Below are 19,240 nucleotides of genomic sequence, written 5' to 3'. Positions count from 1 at the left end.
TCATAAACCACTTCACCAGTGCATAGTCGATCGGTTGATGTACATAATCGATGAAATATGCAAGTTGTGGATAGATCGAGCATGTATGACCCCTCATCAATCTTTCCTTGAAGCTGCGCTGTAGCCCCGCATCCACCTTGTTGAGAGCCTTCTGAATATCGCATGTTAAGAGGCCTGCAGCAGGTACTCCATACACCCTTTGCAGATCCATCCAGTTGTTATGCCAGAATACTTTTTCCTCAATGATTTTCCTGAGCAGTATGTAGGGATATCTGTGGTCAGGCAGCCTCAAGCAAGTATTTGAGATGCAGCTTCAACGTGTAGAGCAGCAGTGGCCTCACTCCTGTCTCCAAGAACAAGCAAGTGTGGTCTGGTGCCCACACTGGCAGGCTGAAGATCTTTTTCAGAAAGAAACGTTGCACCTTCTCCACCTCCTCAATCATCCTTCCTCCCTAGATTTGAGCTCCATAGCAGACTATAGATCTTGAAACAGCCTCAAAGATCTGAAACTTCTGTTTGAGTGGGACATTTCTCTCTGTTAAAAGACTATTGAACACATTTTGTGCTACTTTTGCTGCAGATGATTTCTTTCTGAAATGATGCATCAATGATAGTTGAGTTGTAAGGTTCACTCCCAGGTTCTATCATTCACAGTTCTATCTGAGAGTCGGCTAGAAGCAGTCGCTAATCGTTTCTCTCTCTTATCAGCTACCGTTCAGGTTATGAATCGTAAAGTTTAGTCAGTCATCGTTATTCGCCTGCCGGTTTTTGTAAAACTATTTATTGGTTCGTTGAATCCAAATATATCGCTTACATGATCCTATTACGGTTTATACATATCTTACATTATCTTTTCCGAGACCTTCGTCAAATAAAAATGAGTATGTGTGCGGAGTGCAGTTTGCCAGTCAAGGCAGGAGCTCATCAATATTGTGCTCAGAGTGCGGTTCGATTTACCATGGAAAATGTATTCAAAGTGGGTCAGACAGACCTTTGAGTGACGCTGAACTCGAGATCTTGGGAAAGGGTGTTTGGAAGTGTGGGGGCTGTATGGTGGGAATTTGGCTTCAACATGGTGCTGGCCCAAATTCGACCCCTATCAAGACCCCTGGTGCGGGGTTTGTTACCCATTTCTCGGGCTCAGTGGATCTAAATAGTTTGTCCCTCAATGACTTCAAAACCGAGGTCATGAACTGTCTCAAAGATCTGCAGGAATCTCTCAATTTGTGTAATCAAAAACTCGACAACAATGCTAGTATTTTACACACGCAAGGAAACCTGATAGCAGCGCAACAAGAATCAATTAGGGCCCTACAAAGTGAAAATCAAACTTTAAATCGAAAAGTTGGTGTTCTGTCAATGCGTGCGGATGATCTGGAACAATATGGGAGAAGAATTACTACATGGCATTCCAGTTACTGCTGAAGAGGACGTTTCAAAAGTAGTGCTCGAAACATGCAAAGCTGTGGTGGGTGTTGAGATAAGCGATGAGGCAATAGATACCTGCCATCGTCTCAAAAAACGCCTGGTCTCACGTAACTCGCCACCAATTATAGTCAAGTTTGTATGACGCACAATCACCCACCAAATAATGCAACAAAAACGCAGTGTGAAAAAGTTATCAACAAGCCACATAGGAATGCACATAGGAAGGTGATATCTATCCAATTTATATCAATTTCTCTCTAACTGCCCAACGTAGGTTCTTATTATCCAAAGCCATAAAATTACAGAAGGAATTTGGTTTCAACTATGTTTGGGTGGACAAAAATGGCTCCGTCAAGATAAGGATTGTTGAAAAGGGCAGAATCTACATGGTAAATTGCGAAAAAGATTTTGTGCGACGTGCCAACTACAAACATCTGTTGAAATATAGAGTATGAATTAATTCTTGGATAGAATTGATTCAATAACATTCCGTAAAATTATCTCTTTTGCATCAGGGCGTTCAAAGACAGTTTTATTTATAGGGCTTACCTTAGTAAGTCTAGGTTTCAAATTTTATAATATTACAGTATTTTCTTCATTCTTATCATTTCATTATCTATTTAAGTGTTTCATTGAAACTGACCAATTAAAAAATAACTTATTCGGTTAATTAATCAACAAATAATAACAATATCAACAAAATCACAATACTATCTCTTTTCATGTAGGTATGTTGCAGTTTTAAAGCAATCAAATTGCTGTTTTCTCATCTAAAATGTATCCTAATATGTTACAATAATCAATAGTAATGAATCCATTATCTACAGTAGATCTAAATTTTGTTTGTATAAGAAAAAGAATAAGAATTTTATTAGCCATCAATATTCACAAGAAATACATTGACATCGTCAGGTAAATATAAACAATAAATTGCCTAATGGTAAGAATAATACAACAATATAGAACACTACTACAAAACTTCACTCCACTCAATATAAAAAAAAATCATTTACAGTATACAAGCACTGTCTAATTAATATTTCTTCCAGTGTTTTCTTGAACTTATACAAAGGTAAGTGCTTGAAATAATCTGGAGTGCTTAACTAATAATTATTAAGTTTAATTGACATGAAATGGGAATTTTTGTGAGACTTTGTATGAGAATATTGTTCAATCCGAAGTTTATGCCTGTTACGTGTATTGATACTGTGGCAATTTCCATTTGAAAGATACTTATCTGAATGGCATTGTACATAACATAACACATAAAGTACATACATTGAGGGCAAAGTCAAAATTTTAAGGTTTATAAATAGAGGCTTACAGTGAGTATTGTATGGCATTTTTCCAAATATCCGTACTGCCTTTTTATGAAGGATGAAGATAGATTTTGCCTTCACACTATTTCCCCATAGAATGATACCGTAAATGAGGATGCTTTGAATGTGCGCAAAATATACGTTTAGGAGGAGAGACGAATCCACTGTACAACTCAGCCTACGAATCATGTAAATGCCCTTAGCCAATCTACCAGATACATAGTCCAAGTGAGCATCCCAAGATAGATTCTGGTCCAAGTAGAGCCCTAAAAACGTCATAGGAGGCTCATTCAAATCCCTAGTGAACTGAAAATACAAATCAGCTGTCTTGTTAGCGTTCAGGGATAGATTATTAGCTGCACACCAGTCATTAATAATCATGTCGCTACTACATAGCTCTTTTTGTAGTTCAGATTTGGATGGACAACTAATTCTCACACCAAGATCATCTGCGAATAAATAACCATCATTATGACTATTATCAATATTAGATGGTAGGTCATTTATATAGATATTGAATAGGATAGGCCCCAGTATGGATCCTTGAGGTACACCGTATTCAAACGACCTTCCACTTGAAGTGTTACCATCCTTACACACAATTTTTTTTCTTCCACTTATATATGAGACTATAAGTTTAATAGCACTAACATCAAAACCATAATAAATTATTTTTTTCTAGAATATGGTGCTTTATGGTATCAAATGCCTTTGAGAAATCATATGATCTAAGTCCCACACTGTTGCCATTCTCCAAGTTGTTAATTATTCCATTGACCACATTAACAACAGGGAGTTGAGTACTCTTTCCCGGACGAAAACCAAACTGTTTGCAAGATAAGATTTCATTACCCTCAAAATAATCAGAAATTTGTTGATGTAGTATGACTTCATACGCTTTAGAAAAGATGGGTACGATTGAGATAGGTCTGAAATTATTCATATCATTATTTGAGCCTTTCTTGTGTACAGGTAGCACTTCAACTAAATTTAGTTCATCTTGAAAGAAACTATTGGCAATTAAACATTCATTAAACAAACAAGTTAAAACCTCACAAATACCACCAGCAGCAAGTTTTAAAATCATTGATTCAATCCATATATATATCAAGACACAAACTATTATTCAATTTTAAAATAACTTCATGCATTTTTTTCACTGTTACAGGATTAAATGAAAAACCTACACTAGGCTGCTCTAATTTATATATGTAATAAGACGTATCATTGATACTAGCAGAAATGCTCATTGCTATTTGAGAAACACTCTCCACAAAAAAATTGTTGAAGTCTTCCGACGTTATATCATTATTATATAACCTAGCACAACTGTTTACATTTGTGAGATTATTAACAATTTTCCACAAGGTTTTACTCTTATTTATTGAGCTACTAATCAAATCGCTGTAATATTTGATTCTTGTATTCTTAGTTTTCATTAGGTTTTCTAGTTTTTAATTCAAAAGTATCATTCACAGCAGCTAGGAATAATTCCATGAATTTTTTAAATCTAAATTTCACATCTATAATACAATACACATCTATCCAGTTAATCGACTTGACAAGACCATCGAAGTATCTTATATTATCATTATTTAGTAATCTATACATAGGTTTATTTACAGTGCCTTCCTTACAATCATTCCCAAGCTCAACAATACGATTGAACCTAAACAGAATAGCGTCATGATCAGAAAACACAGTGTGTACAATCTCAGATGACCATCTGCTCTTGTGAATGTCAGTGAATATATTATCAATACACGACCCCATAATAGTTTCATTATAACTAGGTCTGGTAACGTCCATAACAGTAATACTCAAGGCAAAACAACGGAAAACATTCAATAAATCTTTTTTTAAACAATCATTTCCAATAAAATTGACATTAAAATCGCCACATATGATTAAACTACTCTTACTAGTGGAAACTTAGAACATTATATAAGCAGTCTAAAAAACTCTTAAAGTAATCAATATTCCTAGTATATGGTCGATAGACAGATAAAATTATCACTCTTTCCTTAATCAATTCAATGGCTGCAATTTCACAGATCAGTTCAAAAGACATATCTTTATATGCTCAAGCACCCTGTATGCTAATCTATCCTCCACAAATATTGCTGCACCTCCTCTTATTACTTTCCTTGCCCTACTACCATAGGTAAGGAAAGTATTGCTTTCCAAAAAAAATTAAGGTACCCAAATTTCAAGTTTTCTATACGTTTCAAGGTCCCCTGAGTCCAAAAACATGATTTTTGGGTGTTGGTCTGTGTGTGTGTGTGTGTGTGTGTGTATGTGTGTGTGTGTGTGTGTATGTGTGTATGTGTGTATGTCTGTGAACACGATAACTCCATTCCTAATTAACCGATTGACTTGGAATTTTAAACTTAAGGTCCTTATACAATGAGGACCCGACAATAAGAAATTCAATAAAATTCAATCCAAGATGGCGGAAAAAATGGCGGATAATTACTAAAAAACCATGTTTTTCACGATTTTCTCAAAAACGGCTCTAACGATTTTCTTTAAATTTATACCATGGATAGCTATTTATAAGCCTTATCAACTGACATGAGTCTCATTTCTGGGAAAATTGCAGGAGCTGCGTAATATTCTCGAGAAAAATGGCGGATAATTACTATAAAACCATGTTTTTCACGGTTTTCTCGAAAACGGCTCTAACGATTTTCTTCAAATTTATACCATGGATAGCTATTTATAAGCCTTATCAACTGACATGAGTCTCATTTCTGGGAAAATTGCAGGAGCTGCGTAATATTCTCGAGAAAAATGGCGGATAATTACTAAAAAACCATGTTTTTCACGATTTTCTCAAAAATTACTTGACTGATTTATTTCAAATTCATACTCTGTATAGTTATTTGTCAGCTCCATCAACTGGCATGAGTCTCCTTTCTGGGAAACTAATGGGGGGTTCACCCCATCCTTGAGAAATGGACTTTGTAACCTCCTTCTCGTGCATGAGGTAGGTAGGTAGAGCAGTCTATAAAAATAACACATAGTCGAGACATTTCATCTGTAGAACAGCTGTTTTGACGACTTTTAAAAAATCATCGGATTTCACAATTTACACAAAGGAAAAAGTACTCTGAAAACTTCTTCTTCTTCTTCTTTGTCTCTCCCCAGTATGCCTTACAGCGTTGGGGTAGCCTCGGTCCACTTCCTCCATTTATCCCTATCCATCGCCATCCTCCTCATCTCCGGAACCGTCTTCCCTCTTCTTCTCCCTATCTCCTCAATGCGATCCTCGTATGAATACCTCGGGCGCCCCACCGTTCTTCTTCCCTGTACTCTAACATTTACAAACTGTTTTGCCTTGCTTTCGTCCCTCATCCGTTGTACATGTCCATACCAACCCAGCTGCCTCGTTTCTATTCTTTCCCCAACATCTCTCATTCCCACTTCTTCCCTTATTCTAGTATTTCTTACTCTATCCCTTCTAGTCTTACCAACTGTCTTTCTGTGGCATTTCATCTCCACAGTCCTTATCTTATTTTCGTGGCTTGATTTTATTGGCCAACTTTCGCTTCCATATAGCATGATGGGCTCTATTATTGTTCTGTACACCTGGTTCTTTATCTTTTTATCAAGCTCTCTTTTTCCAAATATACAGTCTTTTATTGCATAGTAGGCAACAGCTCCCTTTCTCACTCTGTTCAGCACCTCCCTATCAATCCTTCCATCCTCCAAAATCACTGTACCCAGGTATTCATATTTCTCCACCTGTTCCATCTCCTCTCCATTCACCCTAATATGCATATTATCTCTCATTCCTTTTGACACTGCCATCACCTTGCTTTTCTTGACATTTAAGACCATATGCCTTGATTTCAATTCCTCTGCCCATTCAGTTGTTGCCTGTTGCAATTTTTCTTTTGAATCACAAATCAAGACAATGTCGTCGGCAAACAGAAGAGCTCTTGCACCGATCGGCCTCATATTCCAGTAACCCACCAGCGTGTTCTGTGTTCTTCTTTTACATATTTTGTGTATTTCATCCATGATTAGAATGAATAGCAGAGGACTGAGGCTGTCACCCTGTTTCACGCCTTTTTCCATGGCAAACTCCTCTGACACTCCTCCACCAATGTGCACTCTTGCCACCATTCCTTCATTCACACTAATAATTGCATTGATAAGCTTAGTGGGCACTCTCTTTCTATGCAATACCCTCCATATTAGGTTTCTTGGGACTGTGTCGAAAGCAGCCTTCAGGTCCAAAAAGGCCAGGTATACATTCCTTCCCTTCTCAAGAAATTTGGCACACACACTTCTAAGGGAAGAGATATGCTCCTGGGTCTGCCTGCCCGGTCTGAACGCTGCTTGTTCTTCTTCTATATCATCTTCCACCACTTTCCGCAGCCTCCTCTCAAGTATACTAGTGTACACTTTCATGGCCACCTGAGATAAGCTTACAGCTCTATAGTTATCACACTCAGTGGTAAGACCCTTCTTATGAATTGGGATTATAATATTCTTCCTCCACTGCACAGGGACTCTTTCCTGCTGCCATGCTTCATTGATTAAATCCAACAATCTATCAATCAATATATCTCCTCCCCATTTGATAAATTCTGGCACAATACCATCCTCTCCTGCTGCCTTGCCGACCTTCAACCTCTTAATGGATTCTTCTACCTCTTCTCTAACGATTCCACTTGTTATTCCATCTATCTCATCCATCATTTGTTCGAGCTCATATTCATTATCCTCATTCTGATCATCATCCCTGTGAAACTTATCCTCATAGAATCTTCTCCATCTATCAAGTACCTCTTCTGTCTGTGACACCAACTTTCCTTCTTCATCAGCTATTGTTCTGATCTGCTTTCCATATTTTCCTTTTAAACACTTGACAATTTTCCAAAATGAACGACCATTATCATGTCCATGTTGGTGTTGCAGATCTTGACCAAATTCTTCCCATGAATTAGTTTTTGCCAACCTTATAGTTCTCTTTGCCTCATTCCTTTTCTCAACATACATTCTGTACTCCTCCTGCCTCTTAGTCATCATGTACTTTCTGTATGCTTTCTTTTTCTCTTTCACTTTCATCTGAACCTCCTCTGTCCACCATCTTGTCCTTCTCTTAAACCTTCCCAGCCTTTTTTCGCCACACACTCCCTTTGCAGCACCTGTAATAGCATCTTTCAGCTCATTCCAGAAACTATCTACATTATTACAGTTGTTCTGCATATTTGCAATCTGGTCTGACAACTCTGTTTTGTATCTTTCTCTGTTCTCAATACACCTTAGTTCTTCATGCTTTATTCTTGTGTATGCTAGCTGTCGCTCGACCTTCCTCTCTGCAAATACAGTATCTGCCACTAGTAACCTATGGTCAGTGTCTAGTTCAGCTCCTCTGATGACTTTGACATCTTTGAAAGCATACCTGAGGTCACCCTGGTACAGAATATAGTCAATCATACTCTCAGCTTCCCTACCTTCTCCCACAAATGTGATCTTATGAATTCTTTTGTGTATGAACCAAGTGTTTCCAATGAGAAGATTGTGCTGTGCTGAGTATTTAATTAGTCTTTGTCCATTGTTATTTCTTATTGTTTCACATCCATATTTTCCCATACTTCCGTGCCCGTCCTGTTGATCAGATCCAACTCTCCCATTGAAATCTCCCATCACCACAAGTTTTCTTGTTTCTTCAGCCTCTATGGTCACTCTATCTAGTTGTAGCCAAAACTCATCCTTTTCAGCCACACTAGCATCTTCCGTTGGGCCATACACTTGAATGATGCTTATTTTCTCTTCTAGGTCAAGATCCACTCTGATAATTCTAGGGCTTACAGCCTCCCAGCTTTTAACTCTTGTATTGGTGTCTCCATCCATGACTATAGCCACTCCACCACTAGCTCTTCTTCCCTCTGGTATTCCTGAGTATCGCATAACATACCCTCCATCCAAGTCCTTCTGTCCCACTCCCTTCCTTCTTGTTTCACTCAAGCCAAGTGCCTTTATCTTATACTTCTTCATCTCCTCTACCAACTCAACCTCTTTTCCTGTAAGCGTTCGAATATTCCATGTTCCAAATCGTATATATTTGCATTTCCTATCCTTCCTAAAATTCCGGTCCCGTCCGAGGCTATTTAATGTACTTTGAATCCAGTGTAATCGGACGTGTGGGGGATTAGCCCAACGACGTCTTCTTTGGAGTACTTCTTCGTCTGGCTCCTATCCTTCGACCTGTCCGGCATGGGTATCCCTTCTTCCGCAATCAACCGCCGGCATAGCTCTCAGGGTCGTTGGAGCGACTCTGAAAACAATTTATTATATACACACATATACAGTAGTCTGATCGTAGTTTCAAATAATTATGTTGCCGCCAATCGTCATTATGTTATTTCTCTAAATTATTGTCGTTTAAGAATGAGGCTCCCAGTTCAATGAGCAAGGAAAGTTGTGTGATGTACCACACCAGATTTTTTGATTTGTTCTACAATAGACACTAGCTCTATAACTGGGTAAGTTTACAAAGTTTAGATCCCATTTTCCAATCCAATGCTCAGCGACTGCAAGAACCTTGATGTTATACTTTTTGCAAACAATCGATAAGTGATCCAATTTATTACAAATCCCCTGAACATTCCAAAATAGAAAATTCAATTTATCACGGCCGTTATGAGTGGAGCTCTTACTTGTCATTCCAACATAAGTATTATTTACATTGCCGTGTTCAAGATTATCATAGTCATTACAATAAGTCACAAATGGAGTTTGCGATAAATCAACATTAGAAATGCCTGGCTGCTTATTACCTAAAAAAAACCTGTTGGCTCCAATTGGAGACCGTCTAAACTAAAAAAGTCATGGAGCGGAACTGCTGGAGACGATTCTACATAACTTAAAATATCTTTCACGCACCTGATAATACTATCGCTAACAATTTTTTTGCCCAACTTATTGAGATGAAGGCCGTGAGTTGTATGGAATCTTCTACCCAAATTACTTATTTAAATAAATTTACAATCAGGAAACATATTACACAATTTACGTAATGCTATATTAGTCTCTTTTATCAATTTATTCACACAAGACCAGTCCATCAAGTCAAAACGGTGTGGAATGGAGAAAACTATGACGTTGGTTCCGTATAGAGACGCCAAACTCCTTCTTAGAGCTGTCAGGACGTCTTTCGCTTCATTTTTGCTGACGTCATTGGACCCAGCCTGGATCACCAGCACATCCTTACTGCCAAAATCTGCAAGTCTATCCGGCACGACATCACAGAACTTGGCTCCTGGCTTCACGAACGAAGTGAAATTATAGTTGCAATTCCTCATGAACTCTTCATTCAACCATTTCTACCCTGACTGTCTGCATATTGATGTACCTTGATATTGGGAGGAGGTGAGTCAGATTCACACTCAACTGCAGCAGCATCACCACCGCCGAGAGTCTCGCATCTATCATCGGGCTGCCTGGGACGCCTTTTAGGTGACTTATTAGTTTTTCTCTTATTGTTTTTAGGTCCAGTACTTTCAGACTGATCACTGGAATGATGACTATCTCCCAGGTTATGATATCTATCGCTCTGGAAGTAAACTCAATCAGAATGATGGTGTGGTAGTGTACATTGACAGAACACTGTCAGTGTCCTCCTGTGAACAGCTGTGTCTGGGCGGGATCACTAGCTGCCTGGCTCTTAACTTTACTTTTAACGGTGTGCCCTGCCACTTGTTGGCTGCCTACTGCAGTCTCAATACTGATATACATCTTTTCACTGTAGCTCTCCAGAATTATCTCTTAAATTTGAATAATGATATAAAAACCTTACAAATATTCTGGGTGTTGCATTGAGCTCCGTGCAGGAGGGTTACCTGGATATGATGTAAGAGTTGGGTTTCATCAGCTTTATGAATTGGGTAACAAGTCCTGTGGGGAGTTCATGTATCAATCACTTTTTTGTAAAATATGATAGAAATATGGAAGTAAAATCTGCAATCATGGAAAGAGCTATAACTGACCATTATCCAACATTTATTAAATTAGCTTCCAGGGTGCCTGTAGACTCGAACAATTGTCGGCCAAACATACCTACATACAGAGTGCCCCAGTGGAATAATGTTGCAGCCGAACTGTTAGAAAAAGATTGGGGTGGTATCACTACTGTTACAGGAGTGATCCGTGGTCTAGTGGATAGAGTGCTTGCGTAGCAGCATAGAGATCCCGGGTTCAAACCCCACTGAGAGCCAAAAGTTTTTTAAACAGATCACTCCCGTGTTATCGGATGGGCACGTTAAACTGTCGGTCCCGGCTGAAGTATGACAGTCGTAAGGCCCATTGACGGCTTAAATTATATATTCAGGCGGTGGAACATTCCCGCAAGGAACTCCCCACCAACAAAAGCCATACGAATTTATTTTTTTACTACTGTTACAGACAACATTGATTACTGTGCTGATACTTTCATAAATGAAATTACATCAACAATCGAATGATTTACTCAAATAAAATCAGTTTCAGCCAGGAATAGAAAGATTAAACCATGGATTACACAGGGGCTTATTAATTCAATAAGACATAGAGACAAATTGAGCAAAAAGGTGTTGAGGCAGCCGTTTGATGTGGGATTCAAATTTCAAATTTCAAATTATTTATTCCACACTCATAAATACATATACGTACATGAATCAAACAAAGCTCAACATGACAATACAATACAACCATAGTGTAATAATAATAAACGGTAAGTGAAAAAACCACTGGCATAAGATGACTCTTGTTCGCCAGTGGGAGTAGGAGATGAAATTATAATACACTTAACCTGATTTGAATTGATTTAGCACAGAAGCAAATATTTTTACAGAATAGTAAATTCTGAAACGAGGAATCGAAACAGAATTCACAACAAAAAAATTAAAAAATTCTCTCGAGTATCTTAATATACTATATAACTATGGTACTCTCTTATTCATATAGTGATCCATAAATACAGTGTAAACAGGGTATATAGAACGCATTTCATGGTAAATGGGAAGAGGGAAAATCATAATATTCTTATAAAAACAAAAAAATTCACAAAATATTAAATTGAAAATAAAAAATTCTGGCAAATCGTAATTCCCATACGAAAAAAATAACAAATATTCAAATTGGAATAAAAATTCTGGCAAATCGTAATACTTCTACGAAAAAAAACACAAAATATATTGGAAAAAAAATCTTGGCAAATCGCAATTCCTATACGAAAAAAATCACAAAATATTCAAATCAAAATAAAAATTCTGGCAAATCCAATCTCTTATGTTATTAGGGACAGTTTTGATACATGGAAATTCAATGAGATCTGAAGGTAATTTATTGATTATTTTTGGTGCTATATAAATAAGCTGCTTACGGATGATTGTCAGATCAGAGTCATAACATTTATATTTATTTATATTGTATCTGGTTCGTTGATGTTCATTATTTATTTTAAAAAATATATTTTTGTTACTCTGAAAGTATTTAAAGACGTTCAATACATACAGCTGGCGGATTGTCATCACTTTAATTTCATTGAAGGCTTGAATAGAAGGGTATATCATGGGTTTATTTAGTATTGTTTTTATAATCATTTTTTGTATTACAAATAGAGCTAATAGATGAGTGTTGAATGCTCCCCCCCAAACCACTAATCCATATTGCAGTAGGGACTGTACAATTGCAAAGTAAACCATTTTTAACATTGGTATCTGGAGTATGAACCGCAATTTATAGAAATTATAGGATACAAACTTTAATCGCTCACACAAATAATCCATGTGTCTTTTCCATTTAAATCCTTCATCAATAATTATACCTAGGTATTTGATGTGGCTGTTTTTTTCTATTTCAGGGCAGTTACATGCAGATAAATTATTGTTAAAATTCTCACAATTAATGTGCAGTTTAAGTACACAGTTCGTTTCTTCTCTTCCAGCAATACTCCTTGAAAAAGCAATATACTTTGTTTTTTTAATATTTAAACTAAGGGAGTTGAAATCCAACCATCTTTTTAGTGTAGAGACCCTTTAGCGGCCGTCTCATAGGTCTCATTCCATGTTTCACCCCCATACAACAACACTGTGTCATCTGCGAATGAATATACTTCCCCTCCGTTCAACTCTAATCTAATTACTTCATTCACATATAACAAGAAGAGGATAGGTGATAAGACAGTGCCTTGAGGGAAACCATAGCATGAAAGAGGTATTTCACTTACTGAGTCATCAAGTGATAAGAACTGTGCTCTATTTGACAAGTAGCTCTTGAACAATTTCAAAGGTAATCCTCTTATGCCAACCCACTTTAATTTGTCCAATAACTTATCGTGAGACACAGTGTCATAAGCTTTTGCTAGGTCCAGGAAGATAGCTAGGGTTTTCTTTCCTTGGTTCAAACGATCTGAAACCGCGTTCGAGAATTTGATCAGGGCATCATTTGTACTCTTTTTACTCTGAAAACCAAACTGATTCTCTTCTATTATTTTGTGTTTGTTTAAAAACTTAATAATCTGTTTTTTATCAATTTCTCCATTATTTTAGTCAATGAACTTAATAAACTAATTGGTCTATAATTTTCTGCAAGTTTCCTATCCCCTGATTTGAAAAGTGGTTTTATCTTAGCAATCTTGAATGAAGTTGGAAAAAATCCTCTTTCAAAGCATTTATTTATTATAAAAGTTAACGGCCAAGCTATAAAAGGCGCTATTTTTTTCAAAATCTTACTATTAATGCCATCTATGCCTGGACTAGTATTGCATTTTAGACTATATATTACATTTTTTACTTCATCTTCTATGACAGGTTTAAAAAAAAAACGAGTTTCCTAGACTTGGATTATCTTTTTTATAATAAAATTTATAATCAGTTTGGTTTTCATATTTCGCTATTTTATCTGCATAAGTCTTACTCACATTTACAAAATATTCATTTAATTCTTGTGCATTCAGTTTTATTCTACTACACTCATTTCCTCCCTTATTTAGCAGCTCGTTAATGTAAGTCCATATTTTTTTTGCATCTTTGCCACATTCATCAATCTTATTTCTATAATAATTATCTTTAGTGCTGGTAATAAGATTATTCAATAAGTTTCTATAGGATTTGAATTCATTTTTCAAACTTGTATTGAAAGGTTCTTGTTTTACTTTTTTAGCCATTTTATCCCTCTTATTAATCGAGTTGATTAGCCCCTGAGTGATCCAAGGCTTAAGTGGTTTCTTTTTGTGATTAAGCTTAATCTCTATAGAAGAAAGCTCTATATATTTTTTTTATTTTATGAGTAAGGTTTTCAACCAACGTGTCCACCTCCTTGTGATTATCATTGTTACTTTCATTATTGTTATCATTATTATTTCTATTTTGATTATACAGAAACAACCATTTTTCATTTTTCAAGTAAGTTTCCAGTTTAGCTATTTGGTGACCTATATATCGCAACAATCTGTAAGATTAAATTCCTTCCCAACTCAACCAAAATACTAATCATATTAGCATCCAACAATTCACTATCCAACACCCTAAATTCAAAACATTTTTTTAGATAAATACATAGGCTGTCACACTTGTTCAATTTTGTAGGCTTATTAACCAAACTATAACCATCTATATTAAACTCAATCGGTTTATTACCAGAATACCATGTCTCTGTGAGAACTATAATATCAAACTTTAGTTTAAAGTTGTTTAGTACTACCACAAAATAATTAAAATTTTTATAGATACTTCGAATGTTCATACTAAGAAGATTGAAGCAATTAATTATGTTCGAATTTTCCCTATTCAAATGCAAATCATAGTTCAAGTAATCATCTATTTCTTCCGTTATGAATACATCATTTCCTAAACTGTCACATAGGTTGTTGAAATCGTTCATATCAAAAAGAAAACTCAACCGGGTGTCTGGATTTCACAGTTCATTTCATCGTCGTATCATCTGTACTGGACATTTGTTGCAGTTCCTTTAAAGTAGTAACCCTAATTGCTCTGGAGTTTTCTTCCTTTCGTATGTAGATTTTCCCATTTCTTGTCCATGCGAATTTATATCCATTCTTCCCTATGAATTGTTTTGCCTCATATAACAGTTTCTTGTTATGTGGAGATACATTTTCGTTGATGAATACTGGCCTATCTGCAAGATTCCTATTTATATTGATAGATCGGAGATTAGCTTTAGGATCATTTCTTGCTTTTTTCACTTCATCGCGATACTTTTTATAGCCGTTCATCCACTTGTCCTTTGATACTCTACTATGGAAAGAAACAATAATAGGCGACACATCCTGATTTGCTGATGGAAAACGGTGAGCAGCGTTAATGTCTGTCTGCTGGCATTCAATTTTCAATTCCCTAGCAGTTGCACTTATAATCTCCATAATATCTTCATTTTTAGTAATTGGAAGTCCATGAATTTCTATATTATTTCTTCGACTATACTGTTCCAACTCACTAATTCTTGATTGCATTTCACTCAAGTTCATCTGAAGTATAACATTATTCTTTTTCAACTCTACCTGTTCTTTTTTAATGGATTCGAAAGCACTAGTGTATTTATCAATTATTGTCGAAAACATTGAAAGATGAGTACAGGGATTGAAAGAGGAGTACAGGATTTATAGGAACGCACTCAATGTCGCTATAAAGAATGCTAAAATAAATTATTATAAGGATAAGGTGGATAGTGTTGGGGGTGATAGTAGAAAATTTTGGTCTATAGTTAATGAGCTGGCTTGTAGGCCAGGTTCAGCTGAGCGATTCCCCTTGGCGCAGTTTTATCAGGGTGGCGCACCTTCTGATTTAGAAATAAAAGAAAAAGGTAACTCCTTTAATACTTTTTTCAAATGTAGGTGCTGAATTGGTGGATGCAATTCCTGAAAGGGACCCTGTTGTACGTAAATACTGATTCTTTAAATTTAAATATTTCAAACTACAAGTTTCAAATGCTCTGAAGTGGACTGTATAAAACGAATCAAATCTTTGAGTTGAATAATATATCCATTCAGGAAAACCACATACAAAGAACATAGAAATGGTACTCACCAAATCCCAAATCCAACATGTCGCGAATTGAATTGCTTGCCTACTTCTATTTGAGGTAAAAGGTGGACAGTTGGATAGGATAGATGAGAGGAAAAGATAGAAGAAATTATGCAAACCGAAAGTGCGACTATTGAAGTTGGTTCCTTGCTGTTTTCCCGTTCTGAGATGAAGTTTAATGTCTGGATATATATAACACTATGACTTGACTATTGATAAAAACAAAACTAAAACTGAGTTCTGGCATTCATTTTTCACTAATACGAAACGTGAATAACTTTTCACGTAGAACGAAAATGCAATTTATGTACATGAATAAATGTATAGGCCGAATTTCCTATAATATTAAACGACACGAATATTTAGGCAGATTCAGGACGAATTTCCTGAATCTTAAAGCCTCGAGAGCGAGTAGATAGCTGTACGAAAGCTAAATTCACACTGACTTGCAAACTTTCCAGTGCCTGGAACGATTAATTGATGAGTAATGGATATTATAAAATTATAGAACTCTCCTGCCATCTGGCAGTCAATGAGCGAATGAATACAATTTCAAATGGCCTCAACAGGCCCTGAAGTGGTAAATGATGATGATTACATTGTTAATTCAACTTTCAGGCTGCAACCACTTGCCGAACAGGACATCCGGGAGATCTTGAAGGGGATGCGTGTTGGCTCTACTCCAGGGCTTGATAACATTGATTCAAAATTCATAAAAAAAAACACATTGACATGGTGATTGATCCTCTTCTTCACATTATTAATGTCAGTATCCAAACAGGCCAGTTTCCAAATGCTTTTAAAATGGCAAAAGTCATTCCTATTTTTAAATCTGGTACTAAAAATCTTTCAAGTAATTACACACCTATTTCTATGCTAAGCATATTTTCAAAGATCCTTGAAAAAGCAGTGAAAAACCAATTACAGAATTATTTAGAAACAAATAACATCATAGCAAATAATCAATATGGCTTTAGAATGAATAAAAATACATCACATGCTCTTTTTCATATAACAAAAGAGATCATGCAGAGGGTGGAAGATCGGAAACGTGTTTTAATCACGTTTCTAGATCTTGCAAAAGCATTTGACTGTGGATAGACTGAAGCTTTTGAGAAAAATGGAGCTCTATGGAATCAGAGATAGTTCCAGAGCGGGAAACAGTCAGTTTATATAAATGTAATTGGTAGTGACTATGCCCGTTGATTATGGAGTTATAGAAGGAAGCACACTAGGTCCCATACTCTTCCTAGTTTATATAAAAAATATAAGTAAATTGCAGTTGAATGGCAAACTTTTCCTGTTTGCAGACGATACTGCATTGGTTTTCTGTGGAAGTACTTGGCAGGACGCTTTCAGTGAGGCCTCAAAAGACCTTTTTCATGTGAAGAAGTGGCTCGATCAAAATAAACTCACACTCAATGTTGTTAAAACCAAATATTTGTCAATATATTTTATGAAAAATAGTATGCCAGTTCAAGAATGTCTCAAGCTTCACTCATGTAATGACCACCTGTCACTCACCTGTAATTGTGAGACGCTTGAACAGATGGAAAAATACAAATATCTTGGAGTCTTCATAGATGGCAGGCTTTGTTGGACTCCTCATATGAAATACTTCAAATGTCGCATTCGTAGACCAATATATGCCTTTCAATTGTTGAGGGAGGTTGTTTCGGTCTATCAATTGAGAAGGACATACTTCACCTATGTTCAATCAATTATGCATTATGGAATCCTGTCCTGGGGGAGGACGAGCATTCTCGTTCACTTTGAGAGCTGTCGGAATTGCACAGCGAGCAATTATAAAGACTTGCTTGGACCAGGATAGTCGCTATCCGACAGAACTGGTCTATCGAGAATTTCAGGTCCTTGATGTGCGACAGCTATACATAAAATCACTTTTCATTTTCATCCAAAGTAATAAAAATGCAATATTTAATCCTCTTATCCATCCCTATCAAACACGAAATATGAATATAATTATTTAGAATTTTACAACCCAGATTAGTTAGCAATTGCAATAGATTTAATAGTCATTACATATGCCACATTCTTTATAGAAATATACCCGCCTACATAAAGCAAATAGAACCCCTTAGCCTTAACATATACAAAAGATTTTTAAATATGTGGTCATTTGAAACCGGCAGGATGTCGCTGATCAGCTCATCTACTCCTCTTACCGATTTTGATACTATGTATATATTTTTCTTGTATTCATCATCATATATATATCATCAATATATTGCTCATAATTTATCATTGTTCAAGTTCTTAATTTTATTTGTGTGCCATGTTAAAGCTGTATATCGTAATAGTTATATTGTACTACTTCAATTCAAACATATAATATACTTTCTCCACTAAATTTAATTAACTTTTATTTTTCAAGTTATATTGTAAATATTTATTATTTTCTTTATACTTAGTATAAAATATTTATTATTTTTAGTACCAAGTTGTTTTTCATTAGAACTCTTTCCCCACACACAGACTTGTCTATGTGGGGGAATTCATAAATGTTTTATATTATTTATACATGTGTACTGTATTAATTGTAATGATTTTGTGAATAAACTCAATTTGAATTTGATATTTGAATTTGAGGTACGTATAATTTCCAACTACCTCAATTGGCTCATTCTTATAGTTCCATACATCTTAACTACTCATTCTGCCCCCTCTCCTGAAAATCATGATTTTGGACCTGTTTAGATTGACCTGAAGGTGTGAAGGTGGTGGTGGTGGTGGTGAAGGCACCACCTTTCACAGTACACTTCCAGACAGGCAATCATCTTCTTCATCGACACTGTATCTGGAGCAAGAATAACCATGTCATCAGCATAGGCTAAGAGTTTTATGCAAACGCCACCAACACTGATTCCACCATCAATCAATCAATCAAATTTTATTTATTGAGGTAGTTGCATATAAAAGACAAGCTTCACAACATTGAATCGTCACAATCAATAATAAACACAGAAAATACAATAGTGCAAGGGGGAGACGTCAAAAGTTAAGTGATTGGACGACACGACTGAGTTTTTAAAAATTGAAACTTTATTAACACTACAACTATACAACTACAGAAAATACCGAATTAAAGAATTTCGGGAGCCGAGTGCTCTCGTCAAGAGTTTGAGTAGAACTAACTGAAAATAATTAATTGAGACATAAAGAAGACAATGCATAGTCAGCTATATTCTGTAACAATAGGGTTGTAATACTATTACTATAGATATTTAACTCCTCCACCCCTAGACTGAAGCTGTCCTCAGCGATCTGAATTTTGGGTTTGGAGGCAAGGCCCAAGAACAAATGTTGGGGCTTGCGAATTTGCTGCTACATTAACATTTCTACAATTATTTCGTAAAGAAGTTACATATCGTACACGTACTGGCAAAACTCACCAAGTCAAAAACTACAGTTTTGAGTTATAAGCACATAACACTT

At 36.1% G+C, this 19,240-nt stretch overlaps 1 protein-coding gene across 11 annotated transcripts in view; it reads right to left on the bottom strand.

Annotated features, from left to right (window-relative positions):
• LOC111057516 (vacuolar protein sorting-associated protein 37B) overlaps nt 1–19,240 on the bottom strand; it is a 150,512-nt gene that overhangs the window by 47,288 nt on the left and 83,984 nt on the right. Inside the window, exon 5 of one of the 11 annotated variants that reach the window (XM_039443323.1) lies at nt 18,157–18,602. The exons of 9 other annotated variants lie outside the window; for them this stretch is intronic. In XM_039443323.1, coding sequence (XP_039299257.1) covers nt 18,588–18,602 — 15 coding nt within the window. In that variant the 3' untranslated portion in view covers nt 18,157–18,587. Of the gene's footprint in view, nt 1–18,156; nt 18,603–19,240 lie in introns of those variants that run through there. One more of the 11 variants, XM_039443319.1, reaches the window with a different exon arrangement.

This window comes from Nilaparvata lugens, chromosome X (assembly GCF_014356525.2).
Source record: "Nilaparvata lugens isolate BPH chromosome X, ASM1435652v1, whole genome shotgun sequence".
Taxonomy (NCBI): Eukaryota; Metazoa; Arthropoda; class Insecta; order Hemiptera; family Delphacidae; genus Nilaparvata; species Nilaparvata lugens.
The sequence above is the reverse complement of the archived record's forward strand: the minus strand, read 5'-3'. Positions and strand labels throughout refer to the sequence as shown.